General features: G+C 44.1%; 1 protein-coding gene across 1 annotated transcript; it reads right to left on the reverse strand.

Annotated features, from left to right (window-relative positions):
• Window positions 1–1002: 1002 nt before the first annotated feature.
• LOC103173394 (carcinoembryonic antigen-related cell adhesion molecule 5-like) lies at window positions 1003–22539 on the reverse strand. The gene is made up of 11 exons (XM_042346122.1): window positions 22485–22539; window positions 9968–10243; window positions 9617–9877; window positions 8611–8886; window positions 7450–7581; window positions 5037–5104; window positions 4829–4858; window positions 4549–4588; window positions 3635–3690; window positions 1530–1593; window positions 1003–1054 (listed from the first exon to the last, which is right to left on the reverse strand). The coding sequence occupies exons 1-11, from the start codon at window positions 22537–22539 to the stop codon at window positions 1038–1040; spliced, it is 1275 nt and encodes a 424-aa protein (XP_042202056.1). The 3' UTR covers window positions 1003–1037.
• Window positions 22540–23000: the final 461 nt, after the last annotated feature.

A 23000-nucleotide genomic window follows, 5' to 3' on the forward strand; every position in this document is an offset into this window, starting at 1 on the left:
GAGTCACAAGGTTGTGGGTTCAAACTCCACATCAGGATTTACTTCAAAAATTCCTTAAAATTAATAATAATAATAAATTGGCCATTTCAATCCACGACTGTTTGTGGGACGTCGCTGTGCACAATTGGCTGCCGTGTTTCACCACAAAATATAGTCAATTCACTTTATTCTGTGAAGCACTTTGAGACGACTTGAAGATATGATACGGCGCTGTATCAAATGCAGGAATTATTATTATTATTATAACACACACAGTCGAGGCTGACACCCCAGTGCAGTGCTGCATTGTTGGAGGTGTTGTCCTTCAGATGAGGGTTTGTGTTTGTATTTGAGTGATCGAAAGGCAATGGAAGGTTTATTTATGGCTTTTGGATTCTCTTTCCCTGAGACATTCTGTGGACTTTTGTTTGCAGGAAGAAGTGATTATTTAAGCTGTTGGTTAATGCTGTTCAAGGAGCTATACATTGTACCCGGGCGACTGTTGAACCTTTTTATATCACTCGCCCTTTACTCAGCCGGCAACATGCAATCACACTGTGATAAGGTTTGGAGTTTAAATCACAATTAAAATATATCGTGGACAGTCTGCAGTCCTCACTCAGCAGCACGGCTTGTGTGACAGCCTCTGACTGGTTAGACAGACGGGATAAGCAAAGCTCTTAACGCACCGTCTTTTGTTTTTGCTCTTGTGGTTCAAGTCCACACAGAGGAACTATCTCCTCTGGTGAGTGGGGAATCCAGAACAAGGGGGACATCATCTTATAATCAGAGACAGGACATTTAGGAGTGAAATCGGGGCAGTTTTTTGCCCAAAGGGGAGTGGGAATCTGGAACTCTCTCTCCCCCAAAAGGCTGTGGATTACGGCTGTGGATCCCTTCACATTGTCAACACTGAGATGGAGAGATGTTTGTCAGGTCAGGAGATCGGGATATGGGCAAAGGCAGTTGGAGTTGAGGTACAGATCAGCCTTGAGCTTATAGAATGGTAGAACAGGCTTGAGGGGCTGAATGGCCTCCTGTGCTCCTACGATGAATATTCATTGACGTATAGCATCTGTAGAAACAACAAAAACAGTCAATTCTGAGGCACAGATCAGCATTTACAACTACTTGCATCTGTACAGCAGGAGAGCAATAGTTACATGTTATAGCTATTAGTTAATAATCAGTTATTACACTGAAGAGAAATATACATTGCACTGAAGGGACATTGAAATGTGTTAAATTAATCAGTACCATTTGGGAGTGTTCAGGTGGACGTTAAAGGTCTAAAGGGACGACTCGAAAGAAAGAAAATAGAGTTTCTCCCAAGTCATCAATCCCCCAAATTAAAATAAAAGGGACTTTGTTTCATGGCTGTTTGTGGACATTGCTGCTGCAATTGGGCAGCTGTGTGAGAATCATAGCATTATGCAGCACAGAAGGAGGCCATTCGGCCCATCATGTCTGTTCCGGCTCTTTGAAAAGGGCTTCCAAATCAATCCCATTCCCCTACTCTCTGACCAAGAATAATTATTAATATTATTTACCTTCTCCCTCATGATCTTGTCCTCCTGACGTACTGGCGTCAGCATTAGGTTCTGGTGGTAATCTCTGTTGGCAAATGAAGAAAGAAAATGTTTTTATTTGTTTTTGATTTATTATAATGGCAGTGGAGACAATTAAAAGCCTCTAAATCTACACTGCCAACCCCTCCTAAAGCTAAACTTCTAATAATAATAATATTCCTTGCATTTGATATCGGGCCTTATCATAGAGTGCCTTATCACGTCTTCAAGACGTCTCTGTAAAGTGAATTGATTGATATTTTGTGGGCAAAATACGGCAGCCAATTGTGCACAGTGGTGACCCACAAACAGTCGTTGATTGTGTGACCAATATAATATTATTATTTTAATTTGAAGAATTATTAGCCCCATAAAGAGTGCTTGACTAACTCGCTCACCAATTGACTAACCGGGTTCCTCCTCACCGCAAGGTAAACAGAGACGTATGGCATAAAGAAACTTGCCCAATGTTTCGTGCCAGGAATCAAACCCAGTTCCTCTCGCTTGTGAGGCGAGTGCTCTAACCACTGAGCTACAGGACTCTGAAATGAATCCTAATTTCTTGCTATTTCCCCATTCTCTTCACATTATTCCACTTACAATCCTTGTCCAGTTCCCTTTTATATGCAGTTACGGTCACTTTTAGCAAAGAGTTTCTATGGGGAATACAATACAACAACACAATACAAATTTACATTTATCAGCGCCTTTCACATCAGGTGGACGTCCAAGCACTTAACGGTAATGGCTCGGCTCCCGAGATAGGGGTGGGAGCTGAGCGGGTGGAGAGATAGGTCTGAGACCTACCGCCCTAAGTCGAGGTAAATCTGTGCAAATAAGCATTTACTTAACTTCTCTTTAGCTCTTTAACTCTCCCCCTTTATGCCCCCGTTGGGTTCTATTCTATAGTGCAATGAGCTTTTATTATCATTATCGTAGAGTCCTGTAGCTCAGTGGTTAGAGCACTTGTCTCGCAAGCGGGAGATCTGGGTTGGATTCCCGGCAAAGAGAAACGTTGGTCAAGTTTCCTTACTCCACACGTCTCTGTTTACCGAACAGTAAGTAGGAGCCCAGTTGTTAGTGGATTAGTGGATCGCTTTTTCGGGGGTAATAATTCCTTTAAAAAAAATCGTAAATTGGTCACTACCAACACGACTGTTTGTGGGACACTGCTGTGAGCAATTGGCTGCTGTGTTTCTCCCACAAAATATACAGTCAATGAGTACTTTGCATCTATCTTCACAAAAGAAGAGGATGCAGCCAATGCCACATTGGAGGAAAAGGGAAGAGAAATTGCAAAAGGGAAGAAAATTCCATTTTCGGAGGAAAAGGGAAGAGAAATTGGATAAGATACGAATAGACTGAGAGGAGGTATTAAAAAGGTTGATGGTGCTCAAGGTGATAAGGCACTCGCTCCAGATGGGATGCGTCCTGGGCTACTGAGCGAAGTAAGGGTGGAAATAACGGAGGCTGTGGCCACAATCTTTCAATCCTCCTTGGACACCGGTGGTGCCAGAGGACTGGAGGTCTGCAAATGTTACTGCCCTATACAAAAGGGCAGAAGGATAAAGCCAGAACTACAGGCCCGTCAGCCTCATGTCAGCCTTCTGTGCTGCATAATTCTGTGATTCTATGATGATTCTGATTCACTTGACAGTCAATTCTGTGAAGTCAGAAGTCTGTGAATTCATCAGCAGGACCTGGGGCAGACCAGTCACTGGGGGCAGGGAATCCTCCCCCTCAGCTCCTGTTAACACAGCAGCCAAAGCCCTGACTAACGGGGAGGGTGGTCCTCGCTGGACAAGCAGCGGGAAAGCGAGTCCATGGCAAACTATGTGGGTTTAGCTGGTTAGCCTCCAGCAGTTACCCCAACGCACACTCTGGGGTCCACAATGATTATGGAATATAATTAATTTCAGGCATTCGATTATATAGAATCATAGAATATGGGGGAGGAGAAGCCGGTGGGGTCAGTGGAGTACAAGTTAATTGGTGAGTTTCAGGAGAGAAAACAGTGTTTCCATCACATGACAAACAGTGCGATCAAAGCTCGAACATTAATGCTCTCCAACAATTGTTTTACTCACTTTGTTCTTTGCTCTTTGCACATTGTTGATGTTCTCATACACTTTGGGAGCAGCAACTGTAAGAATAGGTGTCAAGTCATCCAAACTCTGCAGCTCATGTCCTCCCCCGGACCAGGCTCCGTGACCCCATCACCCCCACCCTCGTCCGGCTCCACTGGATCCCCATCACTGAGAGGACAGAGATCAACATCCTCATCCTCACCTTCAAAGCCCTCCATGGCCTTCCCTCTTGCTACCTCTGCCCTGCTAACCCCTTACCAACCTGTCCCCTCCCTCCGCTCAGTGGGCTCCGACCTGCTTCACATCCTCCGCTGACCACCCCACCATCGACGGTCGGGCTCCAGCCTCTCTGCCCCCACCTTCTGGAACTCCATCCCACAGTCCCTCTGTCTCACCCCCTCACTTGCCTCCTTCATGGCCCGTCTCAAGTCCCTCTTCTTCAGCCGACCATGACTTTGGGCCGTCCTCCCACCCTCCCTTACCCCAACCCCCACCCACTCCCTGAGCCCAAATCCCTGACTGTCCCGAGTCCTGGGAGGTCCTCGCGATGTGAAGTGCCATCGTGTGTAAATGTCGTGTTGTATGTATCGGGTGGAACAGGAAGCAGTCTCTCTCGTCAGGAAGGGGGTTAGGACTCGGGCCCAGGGATTGGAGAGACAGGACGGTGATCTGATCACAGTGGTTTATCTCACACAGAGCAAAGCTGAACCAGACATCCGTAACACACAGAGAGCTGTGCTTTGTGTTGGGTTGAATGGAGATGCTATTTGCTTTGGGAAATGGATGTTGACTTGAATCAATAGAGACTTTTGTGACAAAAGACGGAATTTCTGTCTGTGAATCTTGGCTTTGACCAACAATTATACACCACTTTCTCTCTTCAGTGAGTTCTGGAGAATATTCCTCAAACATACCTGTCAGGTTGCTGTACTCTGAAGATTGTGGTCCTATTCTCTGTTAAAGTCAAGAGAGAACTTGTTTCAATTGCCTTTTCTTAGTAAAAGCTCAGAATCATAGAAAGTACAGCACAGACAATAGGGCACATTGAGGTTTTGTTGGTAATTTTGCCAGTTTTTCTGTCCTCATTTCCTGGCCAACAATCCCCCAAATAGAATTGGTCCTTCACTTCGTGGCTGTATGTGAGACATTGCTGATTTATTATTATGTCTCAAGGAATGAAATGAACCGTCTCACCTCATATGGACGATCTGGGACCTCATTATCCTGTAAGAACATGAAATATAAAGTTTTTAGAACATAATTATTTTCAGGCAGTTGATTATCCAGTCAATAATTTGAGTCAGTTGGCGAGATTCAGGGGAGTTAACAGCTGCTCACTTCATGCCACAGACAGTGAGATGGAACCATGTTGACCAGAGGTTGTTTTAGTAACTATCCTGACCTGGTTCCCCATATGGCTGGACTCATTCTGGTAGATTGTTCGTGCCTCATTGCGTGTTGAAGAGATTCCTGTTGTGAGAATGACACCATTATCTAATTTACCCTCTCATCACAGGTTCATATATTTTTCATACCCGGTATCATCCATTGACATTGCCTCTCCAGGTCGAGGATATTCTTTCCTCAATGGGGAGCGGAAAACCCCATCAGATGGATCACCTTAGGACCGAGATCTCGTTTGTGCTCTCTGAGCCTCTGAGCACTTCGAATAGTCCTTGTATTTGATATAATAATAATCCTTGTATTTGATATAATAATAATCCTTGTATTTGATATAATAATAGTCCTTGTATTTGATATAATAATAGTCCTTGTATTTGATATAATAATAATCCTTGTATTTGATATAATAATAATCCTTGTATTTGATATAATAATAATCCTTGTATTTGATATTGCGCCTTATCGAGTCTTCGAGACGTCTCAAAGCGCTTCACAGGATATACTATAAAGTGAATTAACTGTATATTTTGTGGGTGAAACACAGCAGCCAATTGCACACAGCGACGTCTGACAAACAAGTCTTAGGTTGAGCGACCAATTTATTATTATTTTTGAAGGAATTATTACCCCCAGAAAAGCGATCCACCAATCGAGTAACGACCGGGTTCCTCACTGCTGGTAAACAGAGGCGGGTGTGTGGAGTAAGGAAACTGACTCACCTGGGAATCGAACCCAGGTTTAGTGCCCAACCACTGAGCTACAGGACTCCACTTCTACCCATTATGTAGAAACCCATTCAACCAACTGTGCTCAAAAGATGACGTGTGTTGATCAGAGATAATAATAATAATAATAATCCTTGCATTTGATATAGCGCTTTTCACGTCGAGAGGACGTCCCAAAGCGCTTCACAGAACACACTGTAAAGTGAATTGACTGTATATTTGTGGGCGAACACGGCAGCCAATTGCACACAGCAATGTCCCCCAAACAGTCGTGGATTGAAAATTACCAATTTATTATTGTTTTTGGTTTTGGAGGATTATTATTAGGCTCTGTGTGGAGTAAGGAAACTCGCCCGAGGTTTGGCCCTGACTGACCCCCCGGGGATTGAACTCAGGTCTCTCACTTGCAAAGTGAGTGCTCTAACCACTGAGCTACAGGACTCCGTGAGATACGCTTACAATGGAGTGTACACCTGTACAACAACAACAACACAGCGCCTTTCATGCAGGGTAGTGCCCAGAGTGTTTCAGAGAGTTTCACATTGCAACACAGGCTGACAACGAGCCAAGGGCAGGGGTGGGGGGGGGGTAGTGGGGGGGGTGACTGTAAACACGATCAAAATGGAAGGTCTTTAGGTGGGGAGAGAGGGAGGGGGCAAGGCAGAGGGAAGGTGGGGAGAGAGGGAGGGGGTAAGGCGGAGGGAAGGAGGGGAGAGAGGGAGGGGGCAAGGCAGAGGGAAGGTGGGGAGAGAGGGAGGGGGCAAGGCAAAGGGAAGGTGGGGAGAGAGGGAGGGGGTAAGGCGGAGGGAAGGTGGGGAGAGAGGGAGGGGGTAAGGCAGAGGGAAGGTGGGGAGAGAGGGAGGGGGCAAGGCGGAGGGAAGGTGGGGAGAGAGGGAGGGGGTAAGGCAGAGGGAAGGTGGGGAGAGAGGGAGGGGGTAAGGCGGAGGGAAGGTGGGGAGAGAGGGAGGGGGCAAGGCAGAGGGAAGGTGGGGAGAGAGGGAGGGGGCAAGGCGGAGGGAAGGTGGGGAGAGAGGGAGGGGGTAAGGCGGAGGGAAGGTGGGGAGAGAGGGGAGGGGGGGTAAGGCGGAGGGAAGGTGGGGAGAGAGGGAGGGGGTAAGGCGGAGGGATTGAGGGAGAGAGGGAGGGGGTAAGGCGGAGGGAAGGTGGGGAGAGAGGGAGGGGGTAGGCGGAGGGAAGGTGGGGAGAGAGGGAGGGGTAAGGCGGAGGGAGGTGGGGAGAGAGGGAGGGGGTAAGGCGGAGGGATGAGGGAGGGGGCGGGGCGGAGGGATTGAGGGAGAGAGGGAGGGGGTGAGGCGGAGGGATTGAGGGAGAGAGGGAGGGGGTGAGGCGGAGGGAAGGTGGGGAGAGAGGGAGGGGGTAAGGCGGAGGGATTGAGGGAGAGAGTTCCCGCGTTTTGGGGGGTTGTGGCTGAGGGCCACGGAGGGGACGCGTGACAAACAGGAGGCCGCAGCCAACCGATCAGAGGCAGCGGGTGGTGAATTGGGGGTAAGGAGGTCAGGTGGGTCGGGAGGTGGGAGGGAATGAAGTGACTTGTGTATCCTGTGAAGTCAGCGGAGACATCGTCCAGACAGGAAAGGCACTACACCAAACCACACGCAAGGATTATCATATGATTATTATGTATAACACAGTGTACGTCACCGCAAATAAAAGTGATGTAGTTACCGGGATCTCCAGCAGAATGCCCACACTGTCTGTAGACGACAACAGCAATCAGGAGAATGATGATCACAAACAATATAACCCCGAGAGTGATGGCTGCGATGGTGGCGCTCTGATCCTGAGCACCAACAGAATCTGGAGGGGAAAGTCAACAGATGTTAATGTTCATACAATGCCCTTCACATGGGTTATCATAATAATCGTTAATAATCCTTAATACAGCGCCTTATCAAATCTTCGAGAGTCTCAAAGCGCTTCACAGAATACCCTGTAAAGTGTAGTGACTGTATATTTTGTGGGAAAAACGCAGCAGCCAATTACGCACAGCAACGTCCCACAAACAGTCGTGGATTGAGTGACCAATTTTTTATTTTCTTTTGGAGACATTATTATCCACGGAAAAACGATCCACCAATCGACTAACAACCGACTTCCTACTTACTGCTGCTATCAAAGGTGTGTGTGTTCTGCCTAATGATCCGCCCGGGAATCGAACCCAGTTCCTCTCTCTTGCGAGGCGAGAGCTCTATCTGCTGAGCTACAGGACTCCACAGGGTTTCAGGGCGTTGAGCAGTGACTTCTTTCACGAGCAAACGTTCAGCTGATCGACAGGAGTGAGCAATGTGGGAACGGAGGCGAGGAGTGTCAGTCTGGCTCGGTTGTCGTCATCAGCCCTGGGAGAGAGTGAGGGCCCTGGGATTCTCTGGACCCTCCTGGCTCAGGAACAGGACCAGAGAACGTCACAGAGGGGGGACTCCATTCCCACTTTGCGTTGCCAAACACGTCCCCGTGGAGCCACCCTGACCCGCCCGGGAATCGAACCCAGTTCCTCTCGCTTGCGAGGCGAGAGCTCTAACTACTGAGCTACAGGGCTCCAAGTGTAACTCCCACGGTCAGTCGGGCTTATTTGATCAATGGTGAGCTGTGGAGTTGTGTGTGACAGAACAGTGCCATTAAATATCCATTTATACTGAGCTTCTGGGTTTGACTGAGCAGAACAAGACAATGTTAGAGAGTCTCCAAGTTCTGCTGAGTGTGTCCCAGTGATTGTAAGCTCAGGGGTGTCTGGTCCATCTGCAACAGACGCAAGAACGGCTTCTTTATTACCACTGAACGTAAAGCATAAGATTGAAGCCTTATTCTGAGAGGTGACTGAGTACTTACACGCAATGCTCAGTGTGTAGCTGCCGGACTGAGAGCTAAGGCTGTTCTTTGCCTCACACCGATACGTTCCACCATCATTTCTAGTCACACTGATGATGGTCAGGGTGGCATTATCCTGGGAGATTGTGATCCTGTCATTGCTGTGGAGAGTTCGCTCATCCTTAAACCACAACCGTGACTCAACAGTGCCTTTAACATCACATGTCAGTGTCACAGTGTCAGTGTATTCTATCGGGTTGGGAGCGTTGCTTGTTACGGTGACGCTGGTGATTTTCTCTGTCAATAGAATGAAAATAGAATCATACAATTATAAATCAGTGGTTATGCTGAACTTTTTGACAAAGTTATTCTTTCTGTTTCTGTTTTAATAGTGTTGTAGCTCAGTGGTTAGAGCACTCTAACGCAAGTGAGAGACCTGGGTTCGATTCCTGGGCAGAGCGAAATGTTGGGCAAGTTTCCTTACTCCACACACACTCACACACACCTCTGTTTATCCATCAGTGAGTAGAAACCCGGTTGTTAGTCGATTGGTGGATCAATTTTCCGGGGGTAATAATTCCTTTCAAATAATAATACTAATAATTTGGTCACTTCAATCCATACACAAGGACTGACACAGTGGACCTTCTTCAGAGAATTCTAACCCCATCAGAAGGCATTGCTGGAGTCCATCAAACTGTAATCTGCCTCATAGCGCAGTGTGATCAGCAGTCGCTGCTCGTCAGTGATGACATGACTGTGGCTGCTTGGTTTTCGGACTCGAAAACAGACCAACTTCTTTTCAACTTCCACTCTTAATTCTACATCCGCTGATGTTGATAACTGTTCATAACTTATTAAATTGCAAAACTTCGCTGCATTTGAAACACACGAGTTGGAGCTGAACATCAATGCAATGCATTTGCTACCACTATACAGAAGAGTATATTGAGCTCCCAACGTAGAAAAGCTAGAAATATCATGACCACATCATGATAGCACATCACAGCACAGTACGTTCACTTACCCTGTAAAGTTACGTTTAATGTTGTCTCATTCACTCTTAAGGTAATGTTGTTACGAGCCTGACAAGTGTAAATCCCACGGTCAGTCGGGCTTATTTGATGAATGGTGAAATTTGAACTTGTATGTGGCAGAACGGTGCCATTAAATATCCATTGATACTGAGCTTCTGGGTTTGACTGAGCAGAACAAGACAATGTTAGAGAGTCTCCAAGTTCTGCTGAGTGTGTCCCAGTGATTGTAAGCTCAGGGGTGTCTGGTCCATCTGCAACAGACGCAAGAACGGCTTCTTTATTACCACTGAATGTAAAGCATAAGATTGAAGCCTTATTCTGAGAGGTGACTGAGTACTTACACGCAATGCTCAGTGTGTGGCTGCCGGACACAGAGCTAAGGCTGTTCTTTGCCTCACACCGATACGTTCCACCATCATTTCTAGTCACACTGATGATGGTCAGGGTGGCATTATCCTGGGAGATTGTGATCCTGTCATTGCTGTGGAGAGCTCTCTCATCCTTAAACCACAACCGTGACTCAACAGTGCCTTTAACATCACATGTCAGTGTCACAGTGTCAGTGTATTCTATCGGGTTGGGAATGTTCTGTGTTACGGTGACGCTGGTGATATTTTCTGTAAATAGAATGATAATAGAATCATACAATTATAAACCAGTTGTTATGCTAAACTTTTTGACAAAGTTATTCTTTTGGTTTCTGTTTTAATAGTACTGTAGCTCAGTGGTTAGAGCACTCGCCAGAGTGAGAGACCTGGGTTCGATTCCTGGGCAGAGCGAAATGTTGGGCAAGTTTCCTCACTCCACACACACTCACACACCTCTGTTTATCCATCAGTGAGTAGAAACCCGGTTGTTAGTCGATCGGTGGATCAATTTTCCGGGGGTAATAATTCCTTCAAAAAATAATACTAATAATTTGGTCACTTCAATCCATGACTGTTTGTGGGACACTGCTGTGCGCATTTGGCTGCCGTGGTTCGTCCACAATATATTCAGTCACTACACTTTACAGTATATTCTGTGAAGCGCTTTGAGACGTCTCGAAGACGTGATAAGGCACTGTATCAAATACAAGGATGATTACAGTATCATGATCTGTTTGCCACATACCCAAGGACTGACACAGCGGACCTTTATCAGGAGAATTCTAACCCCATCAGAAGGCATTGCTGGAGTCCATAACACTGTAATCTGCCTCATAGCGCAGTGTGATCAGCAGTGGCTGCTCGTCAGTGATGACATGACGGTGACTGCTTGGATTCCTGAACCACAAACAGCCCAACTTCAGGGTCACCACTTCAGTTTGCATCAGCTGCTGTACATGTTTGTTATGTGCGAAGCCTTCCTTTCTTGTGCTGAAGACAATCCATGTCTTGGAAGTAAATTCTACATTATAACAGGACCCCCTTAAAGAGAGTTCCATGTTTCCGTGTCATGTTTTCCTTCATTGGTATCAATCCTTTTCACTTTGCTGTAATAATCAATAACCACATTCAGCGAACTGACCGTCCCGAATACTGATCCAAGAATAATACTGAACGAACTAATAGTGACTCAACCCTTAGACTAATAATAATAATCAGTGCATTTGATATTGAGCTTTTCACGTCTTCCAGACATCTCAAAGCTCTTCACAGAATACACTGTAAAGTGAATTGACTGTTTATTTGTGGGCGAAACGAGGCAACCAATTTTGCACAGCAATGTCCCACAAACATTGAATCACCAAATAATATTTTTTTTTCTTGAGGGATTATTGTCAGGCGTGTGGGGTAAGGACACTTTCACCCTTCCAGGAATCAAACCCCGGTCTCTCACTTGCAAGGCGAGTGCTCTAATCACTGAGCTCCAGGATTCCCTACAGGACTGACCTAAAACTAACCTGTCTCTAATACTGACCAGCGTCCGACCCTTATACTGAACAACATAAGGTTCGGATGAGACATTAAATCCTGCCTTCTGTCCAGATGGACGTTAATAATAATCATTGCATTTGATATAGCTCCTTATCATGACTTCGAGACGTCTCAGAGCACTGGGCGAAACGTGGCAACCAATTGCGCACAGCAGTGTCCCACAAACAGTCATGGATTGAATGATAAATGTATTATTTGTTTGTGTCCCTGAACAATATAGTGTGTCAGCCCGGCTCAATTAGTGGCACTCTCACACATGAATCAGAAGGTTGTAGTTTCAAGCCATTGTAAGGACAATGTAAGGAATTATTACCCCCAGAAAAGCAATCCGCCAATTGACTAATAACCAGGTTCCTACTTACTGCGAAGGTAAATAGAGGTGTGTGGAGTAACGAAACGTTTCACCTGCCGGGAATCAAACCCCGGTCTCTCACTTGCGAGGTGAGCGCTCTAACCCCTGAGCTACAGGACTCCCACTATTCGAAAATAGAATGGAGTTCCTTCTCCTGGTGTCCTGGCCGACAATCCTACAAATAAAATCAGCCACTCACTCCAAGGCAGTTGGTGGGGAGATTGCTGTGCGCAAAATTGGTTACCGTATTTTCCCAGAAAATACACACAACTATATCACTTCACAGTATCCTATGAAGTGCTTTGATGTGTCGGTGATGTGATAAAAGTGCCATATCAAATGCAAAGATTATTCTCATTATTATAATGAATTACGATCCAAGCCCCTTGATAATTCAGAAGAATGGGTCATGGATTATATTATTTTAAACCACCTCTCTGCCTTCCCTAACCCCTACCCCACCCTATCCCACCCCTCCCCCCATGCTCGGGTCCTAACCCCTGACTGTCCAGCGCCTTAGGACGTCCTCACGACATGAAAGGTGCTCTATAAATGTAATTTTTTTGTTGCTGTTTTACTTTGAGATAGACCATCGTGGCCTGTTTCAGTCCTGCACATTCTTATGTACATGGAATGATATAAAAAGAGTATTGTAAAGGGGGATAAAGAGAGCATGTGGGGTTGATTCACTCCCTTTGGTGATCTAACTTCTTGAGATTTTAAAGTACTGTTAACTATCACATAACATTCTTTCTCCTTAAAAATACTCTGTTGAACTCTCCAAATATTCACTTTTGACAGTAAAGTTGCAACTTAGTTGGAAATAAAATGCTACAAACATGGCAGAGACGCAGCACTGCTTATAGTTTTACTGTAAATTAAAAATGGCACAAAATTGTAGGTACATTTTATGACGTAACAGAACAAATTTTACGTCACAAGGTCAATCCGGTGGCCAGGAATCTCTGCTCCTGTCATTCTTCATTCATTTTCACAAAATCAAACACAAAACTTACCCATCAACACTCAGTACTGTTAGAAACGTTTGGCAACTTTAAACAACAACAACTTGGATTTAATAAAGAATAAAATAACACATTTCTCAGCAGCAAATGAACAAGTGATAAACTTACATTTGATATGGAGCCTTTCATGTCAGGAGGAAGTCTCAAAGCGCTTCATACGATTTACTGTGTATTTGTAGGCAAACGCAGCAGCCAAATTGCTGCTGTCCCACAAACAGTCACAAAACTTTTATTTGAGGGATTGTTGGTCAGGAAATCCACATTAGGATTCCTCTGTTTTCGAATCGTGCAGTGGATGAGCTTAATAATCATAATAATATGGTCATTCACTCCACGGATGTTTGTGGGACATTGCTATGGACACTGTCTGCCACAGTCACACATACACATAGTCACAGCACTTTACAGTAAATCCTATGAAGCACTTTGAGGTATCTTGACAATGTGATAGTTGCTGTGCCAAAGGCAACGAGATACCAAATGTAAGGATATGATGGATTACATATTACATACCGATGATAATGATTTCTCTTGTGGCTGACCTGTACCTTTGGGTTACACTGTTAAAGGCTGACACGTGTGATTCCCAGCGTTCTTCGGGGTAATATTGGGAATGAGAAGGTCCGAGTCATTTTGTAGAAAAGAGGAAGTATTGAAATACCATTGAAATTCACAAGGTGGGTTTGATTCCGCAGAACACGAGAGATTAACAGTTGATGCTGAACTAATTAATTGTAAATGTGGATTGATTGATACGTTGGGATATTCTGGTCCATCTAAAATAGATTCACAGGTTGGTTCAAACACAATCTCCACAGCGTTTTATACAACATCAACGGAGCAGATCACCATGGATCTAAAACTACCCATTGTAAACAGTCAGCGCTACGGGTGGAGGTATCTGTTGGGAGAAACTAAGGTTAAAAGTAAATAAGTATAAAACGTTTGCTTCAATAGAAAGGCCACTATTCTTGTAATTATCAACTTGGCATAACAGAACCCAAAGTGTTGAACATTGTAACGTATTAAATCGAGAAGCGATATGAATCTATCGTTTTATGTGTTACTGAATTTCGAATTGGCCGAATGCTTTCATAATTTGTAACAAACTTCCCCCCCGGCAAGTTTACTCCAGAAAGGGATTTCTCCATATGTTTCTGTTGTAGATATGGAATAAAATAAGAAGCTGATATCCGAAAATGTGATTTCTATACTTATTACTTTAAGACCTCATTAATATCAACCACAAACAGACTGAGAAGATTATAATAAAGAGTTGTCCGTGTGCACCCACTCACCCTATAAAAGATTGATGCTAAGACCAGGTGCCCATTTAACACCACTTGACAAAAGGTCACTTTGTGCTGTTGCCTATGGGCTCCAGTGTTACAACACGTCAAAGTGACCATTAGTCAAGTATCAATGTATTGCCACCTCTATCTCAATCAAAGTACAAGTCGTGATGGTAATATCTATTTTAAACATTGACTGCACAGCAAAGCAGCTAAAGTGCCAATCGTATTCAGCGTATGTGTGTGTGAGCAGAACATTTTCACAATTTAGTCAGGCGGGTTGGCAATTAATTGATGAAGATTAGAAACCACAAATAGTGTTTGATCGGGTCACTTACAGTTAACATTGAGTAGATAAGAATCACTTGTCTTTCCATTCATTACGTTGTACCCAAAACACGTATATTCTCCTGTGTCAGACCTTAAAATTCCAGGTATAGTGAGAGTTCTATTGCCATCACTTAGCGCAATCCTTGTGTCAACATAGATACCATCATTGTCCTTATACCACAGATATGAGACGGCAGTGCCCACTGCAGTGCAGGTCAGAGCCACACTGTCATTATGTTCTACCGGAATAGTGACATTGGATGAAATAGTGGGCTTGGAAATTGGATCTCGCAAAACAGGACATTCATTTAGTGTGTAATATATTTGTTAGAGGACACAAACCACAGTGACCAAGAATCAGGCGAAATTGGACTATTCATTCATTCAACAACAACAACTTGGATTTATATAGCGCCCTCCACGCCGGACGGCGACTCAGAGTGCTTTACAGTGGCGGAGCCTGACTCCAAGCCGGGGGGAGAGAGGGTTTATGATTCATTCATTATTCAAACTGTAGTTTCCATTACCTTCATGTTAATAAAACACATATTTAATTGTTGCTCACAGTTGCACTGAGGCTCCGATTCAGTTCCTCACTCTCTTTGTTCCTGAATAAATCTTGAGCCACCAGCACAAAAATGTCAGGTCCTTTTGGGTTTGGTCGCCCGGTGGTTGAGTATCCAAACCAAACTGAGAACTCCGTGCATCCCACCTAACACATGGGAATTCCCTGTGTCTGGAATGGAATGCGCTCTCTCCCTGGAGCGCTGCACTCTGCTCACCTCATTCCGCAGAGTATTGGTGCAGACTGGGCTGAGACCTGGAGACCCAGAGTGTGTGTTGGGGTATTTCCTGGAGTTTAATGAGCTAAAACCACTGCCACATTTATACTATCTCGGTGGGTCTTGGGGCAAAGACTCACCTCTGTGGGACCCTCTCCCCTATCCCATTTACTAATTAAGGTCCATGACTGGCTCTTGATACCTAACAGAATTATTTTCTAGTAAGAAGGTTATTTTCTAGTAAGAAGGTTAGCGAGTTATATAAAACACTGGTTAGGCCTCAGCTCGAGTACCGAGTTCAATTCTGGGCAACAATCTTTACGGAGGATGGTACCAGGAATGGGGGACTTCAGTTATGAGGAGAGGTAGAGAAGCTAAGATTATTCTCCTTAGAGCAGAGAAGGTTAAGGGGAGATTTAATAGAGGTGTTCAAAATTATGAGGGGATTTGACAGAATGACCAGAGAGAAACTGTTTCCACTGGCGGGTGGGTCAGTAATCAGAGGACATAGATTTAAGATAGTTATCAAAAGAATCAGAGGGGAGACGGGGAGAAATGTTCTCACACAGTGAGCTGTTCAGATCTGGAATACACTGCCTGAAAAGAGAGAAGTGTTGATTCTTTCAAACACAGATTAGATGTTTTTAGGAAATAACATGGGATATAGTACGTAGGTAGTTCGGGACATATGTGCAAGTGAACACCAGGAAGATGGAAGGCAAACTGGATGGACCTCTGTCTTTTTTCGTCCACCATTTCTCATGTTCTTATGTTCTTAAGTGGATAAATATTTTGGGAGGACAAATTTCCAGGGCTATCGGGAGAGAGTGGGGGAGTGGAACTGATTGGGCAGCTCTTCCAAAGAGCTGTCACAGGCACGAGAGCCGAATGGCCTCATTCTGTGCTGTAATATTCTATGATTCTATGACTTCACATATTAGTCGTTCTATGCGATTGGGTTCCTAAAAGGTCTTATTTAGCAATAGGTTATTTCTGTTCTCAGTTGCCTTTATCCTACAGCAGTGTAACAGTTAATTATTAAGTTATATCTCAATTTCTTTAGTGAACATCTGTCTGTCTCAATTTTGTACACATTCAAACACGGTTCCAACTATTAAAGTGCTAAGAATTATCCCAACTTTTTTGAAGTTGTTGAAATTAACAACAACAAATGACATTTACACAGAGCCTTTGACATCAGTAGACTATCCCAAGGCCACGGACTGTCAAAGGTGTGCACCCGAACTGGGGTTGGGATCAGGAGGGGTGGAGGGCAAGTGGGGGTGGGGGGGTGACTGAAGGCGCGGTCGAAGGGGAGGGTCTTGAGACGGGTTTTTAAGGAGGTAAGGGAGGGGATAGGGCGGAGGGATTTGGAGATGGAGGTTCACAGGGTGGGGGCAAAGAGGCTGAAGGCCTAACTGCAGATGGTGGGGAGGGCAGGGCCGGGGAACATGGATATATTCATGATCTGAGGAGTTCTATCTACGTTCACCTGTAAACATTGATTGGACTTCGCGGTAACAATATCATAATGACATTACTTTTACAGATGGTGGTAAACCGTAAGCGTTTCCGGTACATCATGTCAGCACTTTGCTTTAGAAGTTCTAAGAGACAAGTTTTCAAAGTTTGCCCATCACAGCAAACAATTACCGGCTACTGAAACCCATGGATAAAGTCATATCATTCACATAAAATAACTTATATGTTAGCTGTTCAATTTCTGCAAAAAAAACATAGTTTTACCTTTCAAAATTAGGAGTGAAAATGACATAAAAATAATTACTATTTAATAAATTATCATTACATACCTATAACTTGGATTTCCCTGGTTGCTTCATTGTACCTTAGTGTTACATTGTTATGTGCCTGACAAGTGTAATTTCCAGTGGCGTTCATAGAAATATTATTAATGATTATTTGTTGACCGTTTTGTTGAAGAGAGGCACCATTGTGAAACCACTGAAATTCAGAGGCTGGATTTGAGTCCGCGGAGCACAAGAACTTAACAGTTGTTCCTGAACTGTATAATATTTTATCCGGGATGATGGACACATTGGGTAATTCTGGTCCATCCAGAACAAATGCACATCATTTGTAACATCATATACATCACAAGTCTAGAACTATCTAATGTACAGCCCATCACCAACACTAAAGATCACGATAACAACAAGATTACATTTGTATAGCGCTTTCACGTCGGGAGGATAAACCTGAACACCAAAATTTTGCAAACAAATTCAATGGAGTTCAATAGACACAATTTAAGTATTTAATTCTTTTTGCTGTGAAATGATAATACAATAGACCCAAGGGGGAATTTCTCCTCATATATTTTAAGTGAGTACCAATTTAGTAGGGATTTTTTCATTGTTCATCATAAAACAATTTATTCAATTATTATGGTATTTATTTCAGGAGTGAACAAGTGTTTTCATTCTGTTGGTACAAATGAAAGTTCGTTGAAGAGAATCAAACAGAATTAACATCTAATAGTTTTATAATGGTTTAGATTGAAATTTGTAATGAAAATAGTTTCATTTCAGAGTTTAATGCCGGATATTCTTTTACCTTTTCATTGCTTTTACAATCACAAACCTTTTGTTAAATTTGATCAAATTCAGTGTTTGTTGAAGGAATCGATTATATGGCGTCCAAAATGGATATGAAGCATATAATGTTTGTGGAAACAAATATTTCATAACATTAACCAAGATTATAAAAATCATTTACAAAAATATAACATTGAAGCTGCTTTTAATGTGATACTTACAGTTGACATTGAGATAAAATGGATGGCTTGTGTCGTTACTAACGGTGTTGTTGTCCCAGTGCGTGTAATTCCCACTGTCAGCCCTCAGTACTGCAGCTATAGTCAGGGGTTTGTTATCCACACTTAGGACAGTCCTGTTGTCAGAGCTGATAGTTTTATTGTCCTTCAACCATTGATATGACACGTCTGTCCCTGATGCAGTGCACGTCAGCCCCACAGTGTCATTATATTCTACTGACTGCGTGACATTGGGGGTAACAACAATATTGGAAACAGATTCTGTCAAAACACAGGAGAGTATTTACATTCTGTGCATCACATTCTGTGTAAAATACAACAGTTTGTTGGAAAGACCAATAAAACATCAGCAACAACAACTTGCATTTATACAGTGACTTTCCTGTGGGGCAGTGTCTCAGCGTTGGCAGAGTTTGAGGCTGAGACGGGGAGAAAGGGGAGTGGACCGTAGGCACCGTCAAAGAGGAAAGCCTTCAGGGATTGAGGCCGGGAGTTCCAGGGGCTCAGGGCAACGTGATTGAAGGTGGAGCAGAGGGTCAGGGGATGTGCACAAGGCCTGAGCAAACCAAGCGAAAGGGCTGGGAAGAGGTGTGAGGTGTGAGCAAGTTGGAGAGGTCTCAGGCCATCAAGTGATTTGGCCATGAAACCTCAGTGATCGGTTGTTCCTGTGTTCAACAACATGGCTCAGTTGTACATCCAAGAGAAAATAGATCTGCTTTTCATCCCAACCATATTTATACTTTCTGCAATACAGCATTTACAATATGATTCAGGTGTCAATCTAAAATATTCCAAAACAGTATTTGTAACTAAATCATAACTGTCCATATTATCTTTATTAATCAGCAAGATCGCGAGCAATAACTTTCCTGCTGTGTTCACCAACAAACAACAACAACAACAACTTGCATTAAACAGCGCCCTTCCCACAGGATAGCGTTCGGAGTGCTGAACAGCCTGACAAAGCACTTCATGGTCATTTCTAAATGGTTTTCAGTGATGGTCGGCCAGACCAATAACACTGCCATTGATGTTACTTTTGTTTGATGTTTCAACTTCTTAAATTAACTCCCTTTTGCAGCGTTGCTGATATTTTGTTCATCAGGTGCTGTGTTGAGCTATTTTTGAAAAGTCTTATTAATATTCCCAGTTGCACCGATGATTATAGGAACTTTGTTTGTTTTACATTGTCACATACATCTGCATTCAATTAGTAGATTGATATATTTCCTGATATTTTCTCGTTCCTAATCTCTTACGACGTAATCACTTGGGCTAAACACATTAATAAAACTACATATTATATGTTAATATTATTATTGTTATAAGTATTGGCACTAGACTTGTGCGTGTAATGCTTGATCCTATCTATTTTTTCAGAGAGTATTTTGAACGTTTTTCAAAATGCATCTGGCATTGCCATCTTAGATAATAATAATAATAATAGTAGTAGATCCATCGTAAACATGGTGATGGGTTTCCGCATGTGTCAGATACCCGGCTGACCAAAAGACCTTTCATGTCAGTAGGTCTCAAAGCGTCAGAAGACAGCAGAGCCCGACTGCACTAATTAATGCCTTCTGCAAAATCAGGATTCTCTATCGAAGCAGCTCTTTGTCTTCCCTTTATAGCATCACATCATTTCTTAAAACAAGTTCCACCACTGAGCCTCAAAGATCCTTCTGTAACTGTTATCTATATAATAATCTTTGTATTTGATATAGCACCTGATCACATCATAGAGGCATCTCGAAGTGCTTCGCTGGAGTTTACTGTGAACAACAACAACAACAACAACAAGATTCCATTTATAGAGCGCCTTTCACGTCGGGAGGACGTGACTGTGTATTTATAGGCAAACGTGGCAACCAATTTGCTTGCACACAGCAAAGCCCCACAAACAGCCAAGAAGTGAAGGAGTGACTTTATTTGGTGGATTCTTGGCCCGGACACCAGGAAAACTTCCTTCTCGTGCCACGGGATCTTTAACTTTTAATTGAAGGACACCCCCAGCATTGCATCACAGTGTCAGCCTTGACTGCAAGTCCTGACATGAGGATTAATCTCACAACCTTCTGATCTCATACAGATGTTGAATACTCTATGAAGCCATTCAGTCCATTATTTTTATGTCAGTTTCTTTCTTCTCTAAGAAGCCATCCATCCTCATCCCAGTTCTCCTCTCTAACTCTCCAATCCCCTTCCTCTGTGTGTGTTAGTGTAAATCTCTATTGTAAATACTCCTAATCAACTCTTGCTCAAGTCCTGGAGCTCAGTGGTGAGAGCACTCGCCTCGCAAGTGAGAGGACCCGAGTTCGATTCCTGGGCAGTGCAAAACCGTAGTCAAGTTTCCTTACTCCACACACACACACTCTGTTTATCAGCAGTGAGTAGGAACCCGGTTGTTAGTCGATTGGCAGATCGCTTTTCTGGGGGTAATAATCCCTTCAAAAAATAAATAATAATAACATAGTCACTCAATCCACAAATGTTTGTGGGATGACGATGTGCACAATTGGCTGCCATGTTTTGTCCACAAAACACACAGTCACGACACTTTGCAGTATATTCTATAAAGTGCTTTGAGATATTTTGAAGACGTGATAAGGCGCTGTATCAAATGCAAGGATTTTTTTTATTATAATTGATTCCATACTCATTCCAAATTCATATCTTTGAGGTTGATTGTCATAAATATAGCCATAGATTACAGAAAAATAAACCCATCAGCAACAATACACTGCACCTGAGTGTAAATGAACATTCTTGGCTCTCGTATTCTTGGTGATGATTCACGATATGAACAAATTGTTGTCCCTCAAAGAGCCCAACATCAGCTCATGGTGTGGGCTGACACTCCACTCCAGTCTGCTCTGTCTGTACAGATGGATGTTAAAGATCCCGTAGCACTGTTTGAAAAGGGAAGGGAGTTTCTCCTGATATCCCACCCACCAATCCCCCAAATAAAAGCGATGCTGGACTTCCTCGAATCCAATGTCGAGGGGATCCGCTCAGCTGCCTCTGCCATTCCATCTGCTACCCCTCCCCATCTCCCCCTCCCACCCCAGCCCTTGCCCATCCCTCCCTCCACACCTTCGAACCTGTCTCCCCCTCCTCTCTCATCCCATGAAACCGACCACCTGCTCCCTAGACCCCATCCCAACTCCCCTCCTTACCTCCCAGCTCCACTCCTTGCCCCCCTACTCATAGACATCATAGGCTTCGCATCAGATACAGTTCAAGATCCTGGTCCTCACCTTGAAAGCCCTCCATGGTCTTGCTCCCCCCGACCTCTGTGACCTCTTAACCCCCTATCATACTGCTCGCTCCCACCGGCCTGCTCCACGTCCCACGCCTCGCTTTCCTACTATTGGCGAGTGGGCGGACCTTCTGCCACTCTGCTCCCTGGAACTCCATCCCGCAGTCCCTCCTTTGCCTCCTTCAAGACCCACCTCAAGACCCTCTTCTTCGACCGTGCTTTCGATTTTCCTGCTTCTCCCCTTCAGTACTGTCCTACGAACAGGATTGAGTGCACAATTTTATTTGGAGGGGGAGGGATTATTACTCCCGGAAAGCGATCCGCCAATCCACCAACAAGCGGGTTCCCACTTACTGCTCGGGAACTTGCATCTGTGTGTGGAGCTCGGAAACTTGCCAAAGATTTTGCTCACCTGGGAATCGAACCCACGTCCTCTCGCTTTCGAGGTGAGCGAGTTATGAAATTGCTAATAAAAACTACTTATTCGAGATACAAGTGGCCACATGTGCCAAAAAACTATACTTCAGGAGAGTGGATAAATGAGTTTTAGAGAGAAAGTAATAATAATAATAATAATCCTTGCATTAGATATAGCGCTTTTCACGTCTAGACTTCTCAAAGCGCTTTACAGAATAGACTGTCAAGTGAATTGACTGTATATTTGTGGACGATATTCGGCAGCAAATTGTGCACAGCAGCGTCCCACAAACAATGGTGGATTGAAATGACCAACTTATTATTTTTTTCTTGAGGGATTATTATCAGGAGTGTGGAGTAAGGAAACTCTGCCGGGAATTGAACGCAGGTCTCTCGCCTGCAAAGCGAGTGCTCTAATCACTGAGCTACAGGACTCCACAAAGAGGAAAATGACACATACGTATATTGATACAGTAGAAACATTATTTCTCTGATTCAAGCAGCTCAGAGCCATGATATTGAAGCATTAGATCCGGAGCAGATTGTCCATTTGTTTGGATATAAAACATTTTGTGCGAAGATATTCATTTTAATTTTCTTCTGAAGCTTCGTGACACAGTTAGTGGCCAATAACCCGGGACATGAGTGGTACATAGACAGATTATTGTTAACTGTAACTGTTACTCACCCTCCACCTTCAGGGTGACTGTCGCTGTTGCCTGAAGGTTACTGTCTGACACCATGTTCACAGTGTAATCTCCAGCGTCAGTATAATCCACAGAGTTTAGCTGAAAAGTCCCAGAGGCGTCTGTGAACACAATCCGGTCTTTGTAACCAGGGGATATGTCCTGTCCTCCCGGATACCAATTAACAACAACCACACGGCCGAAACGCCAGGTCCCGCTCCTCACATCACCAGATGGTTTCACTGTAAACACAGCCGTACCTCCGGCTGCTGCTGTAATGGGATTGTCTGGTACAGTGATGGTGAACTGTGCTGTAACTGGAGAGAGAGAAAATCCCATTAAGGACAGCGAGACATCGGCTGAATACACATCGACACAGTCCGTCCTGACTGACGGCATCTCTTGTAGGGACGCGGTGAGCAAGTTCTCCTGTCTCTATCGTTAGATCATCTTAAATAAACTCCCAACTGAGAGCGAGTGAGAAAGTGAGACTCACCCACACACACACAGCAGCAAAG

The sequence above is a fragment of the Callorhinchus milii genome, unplaced genomic scaffold (genome assembly GCF_018977255.1).
Source record: "Callorhinchus milii isolate IMCB2004 unplaced genomic scaffold, IMCB_Cmil_1.0 Scaffold305, whole genome shotgun sequence".
In the NCBI taxonomy this organism is placed as follows: Eukaryota; Metazoa; Chordata; class Chondrichthyes; order Chimaeriformes; family Callorhinchidae; genus Callorhinchus; species Callorhinchus milii.

Bases quoted from the DNA above. Each gene is read 5' to 3' on its own strand.
- LOC103173394 (XM_042346122.1), bottom strand. From the start codon at position 22,539: ATGGTGTCAGACAGTAACCTTCAGGCAACAGCGACAGTCACCCTGAAG. The intron at 10,244-22,484 runs GTGAGTAACAGT...TTCTATTTACAG, and splicing joins AGTCACCCTGAAGGTGGAGG to AAAATATCACCAGCGTCACC. The intron at 7,582-8,610 runs GTAAGTACTCAG...TTTCCCCTCCAG, and splicing joins CTACACACTGAGCATTGCGT to ATTCTGTTGGTGCTCAGGAT.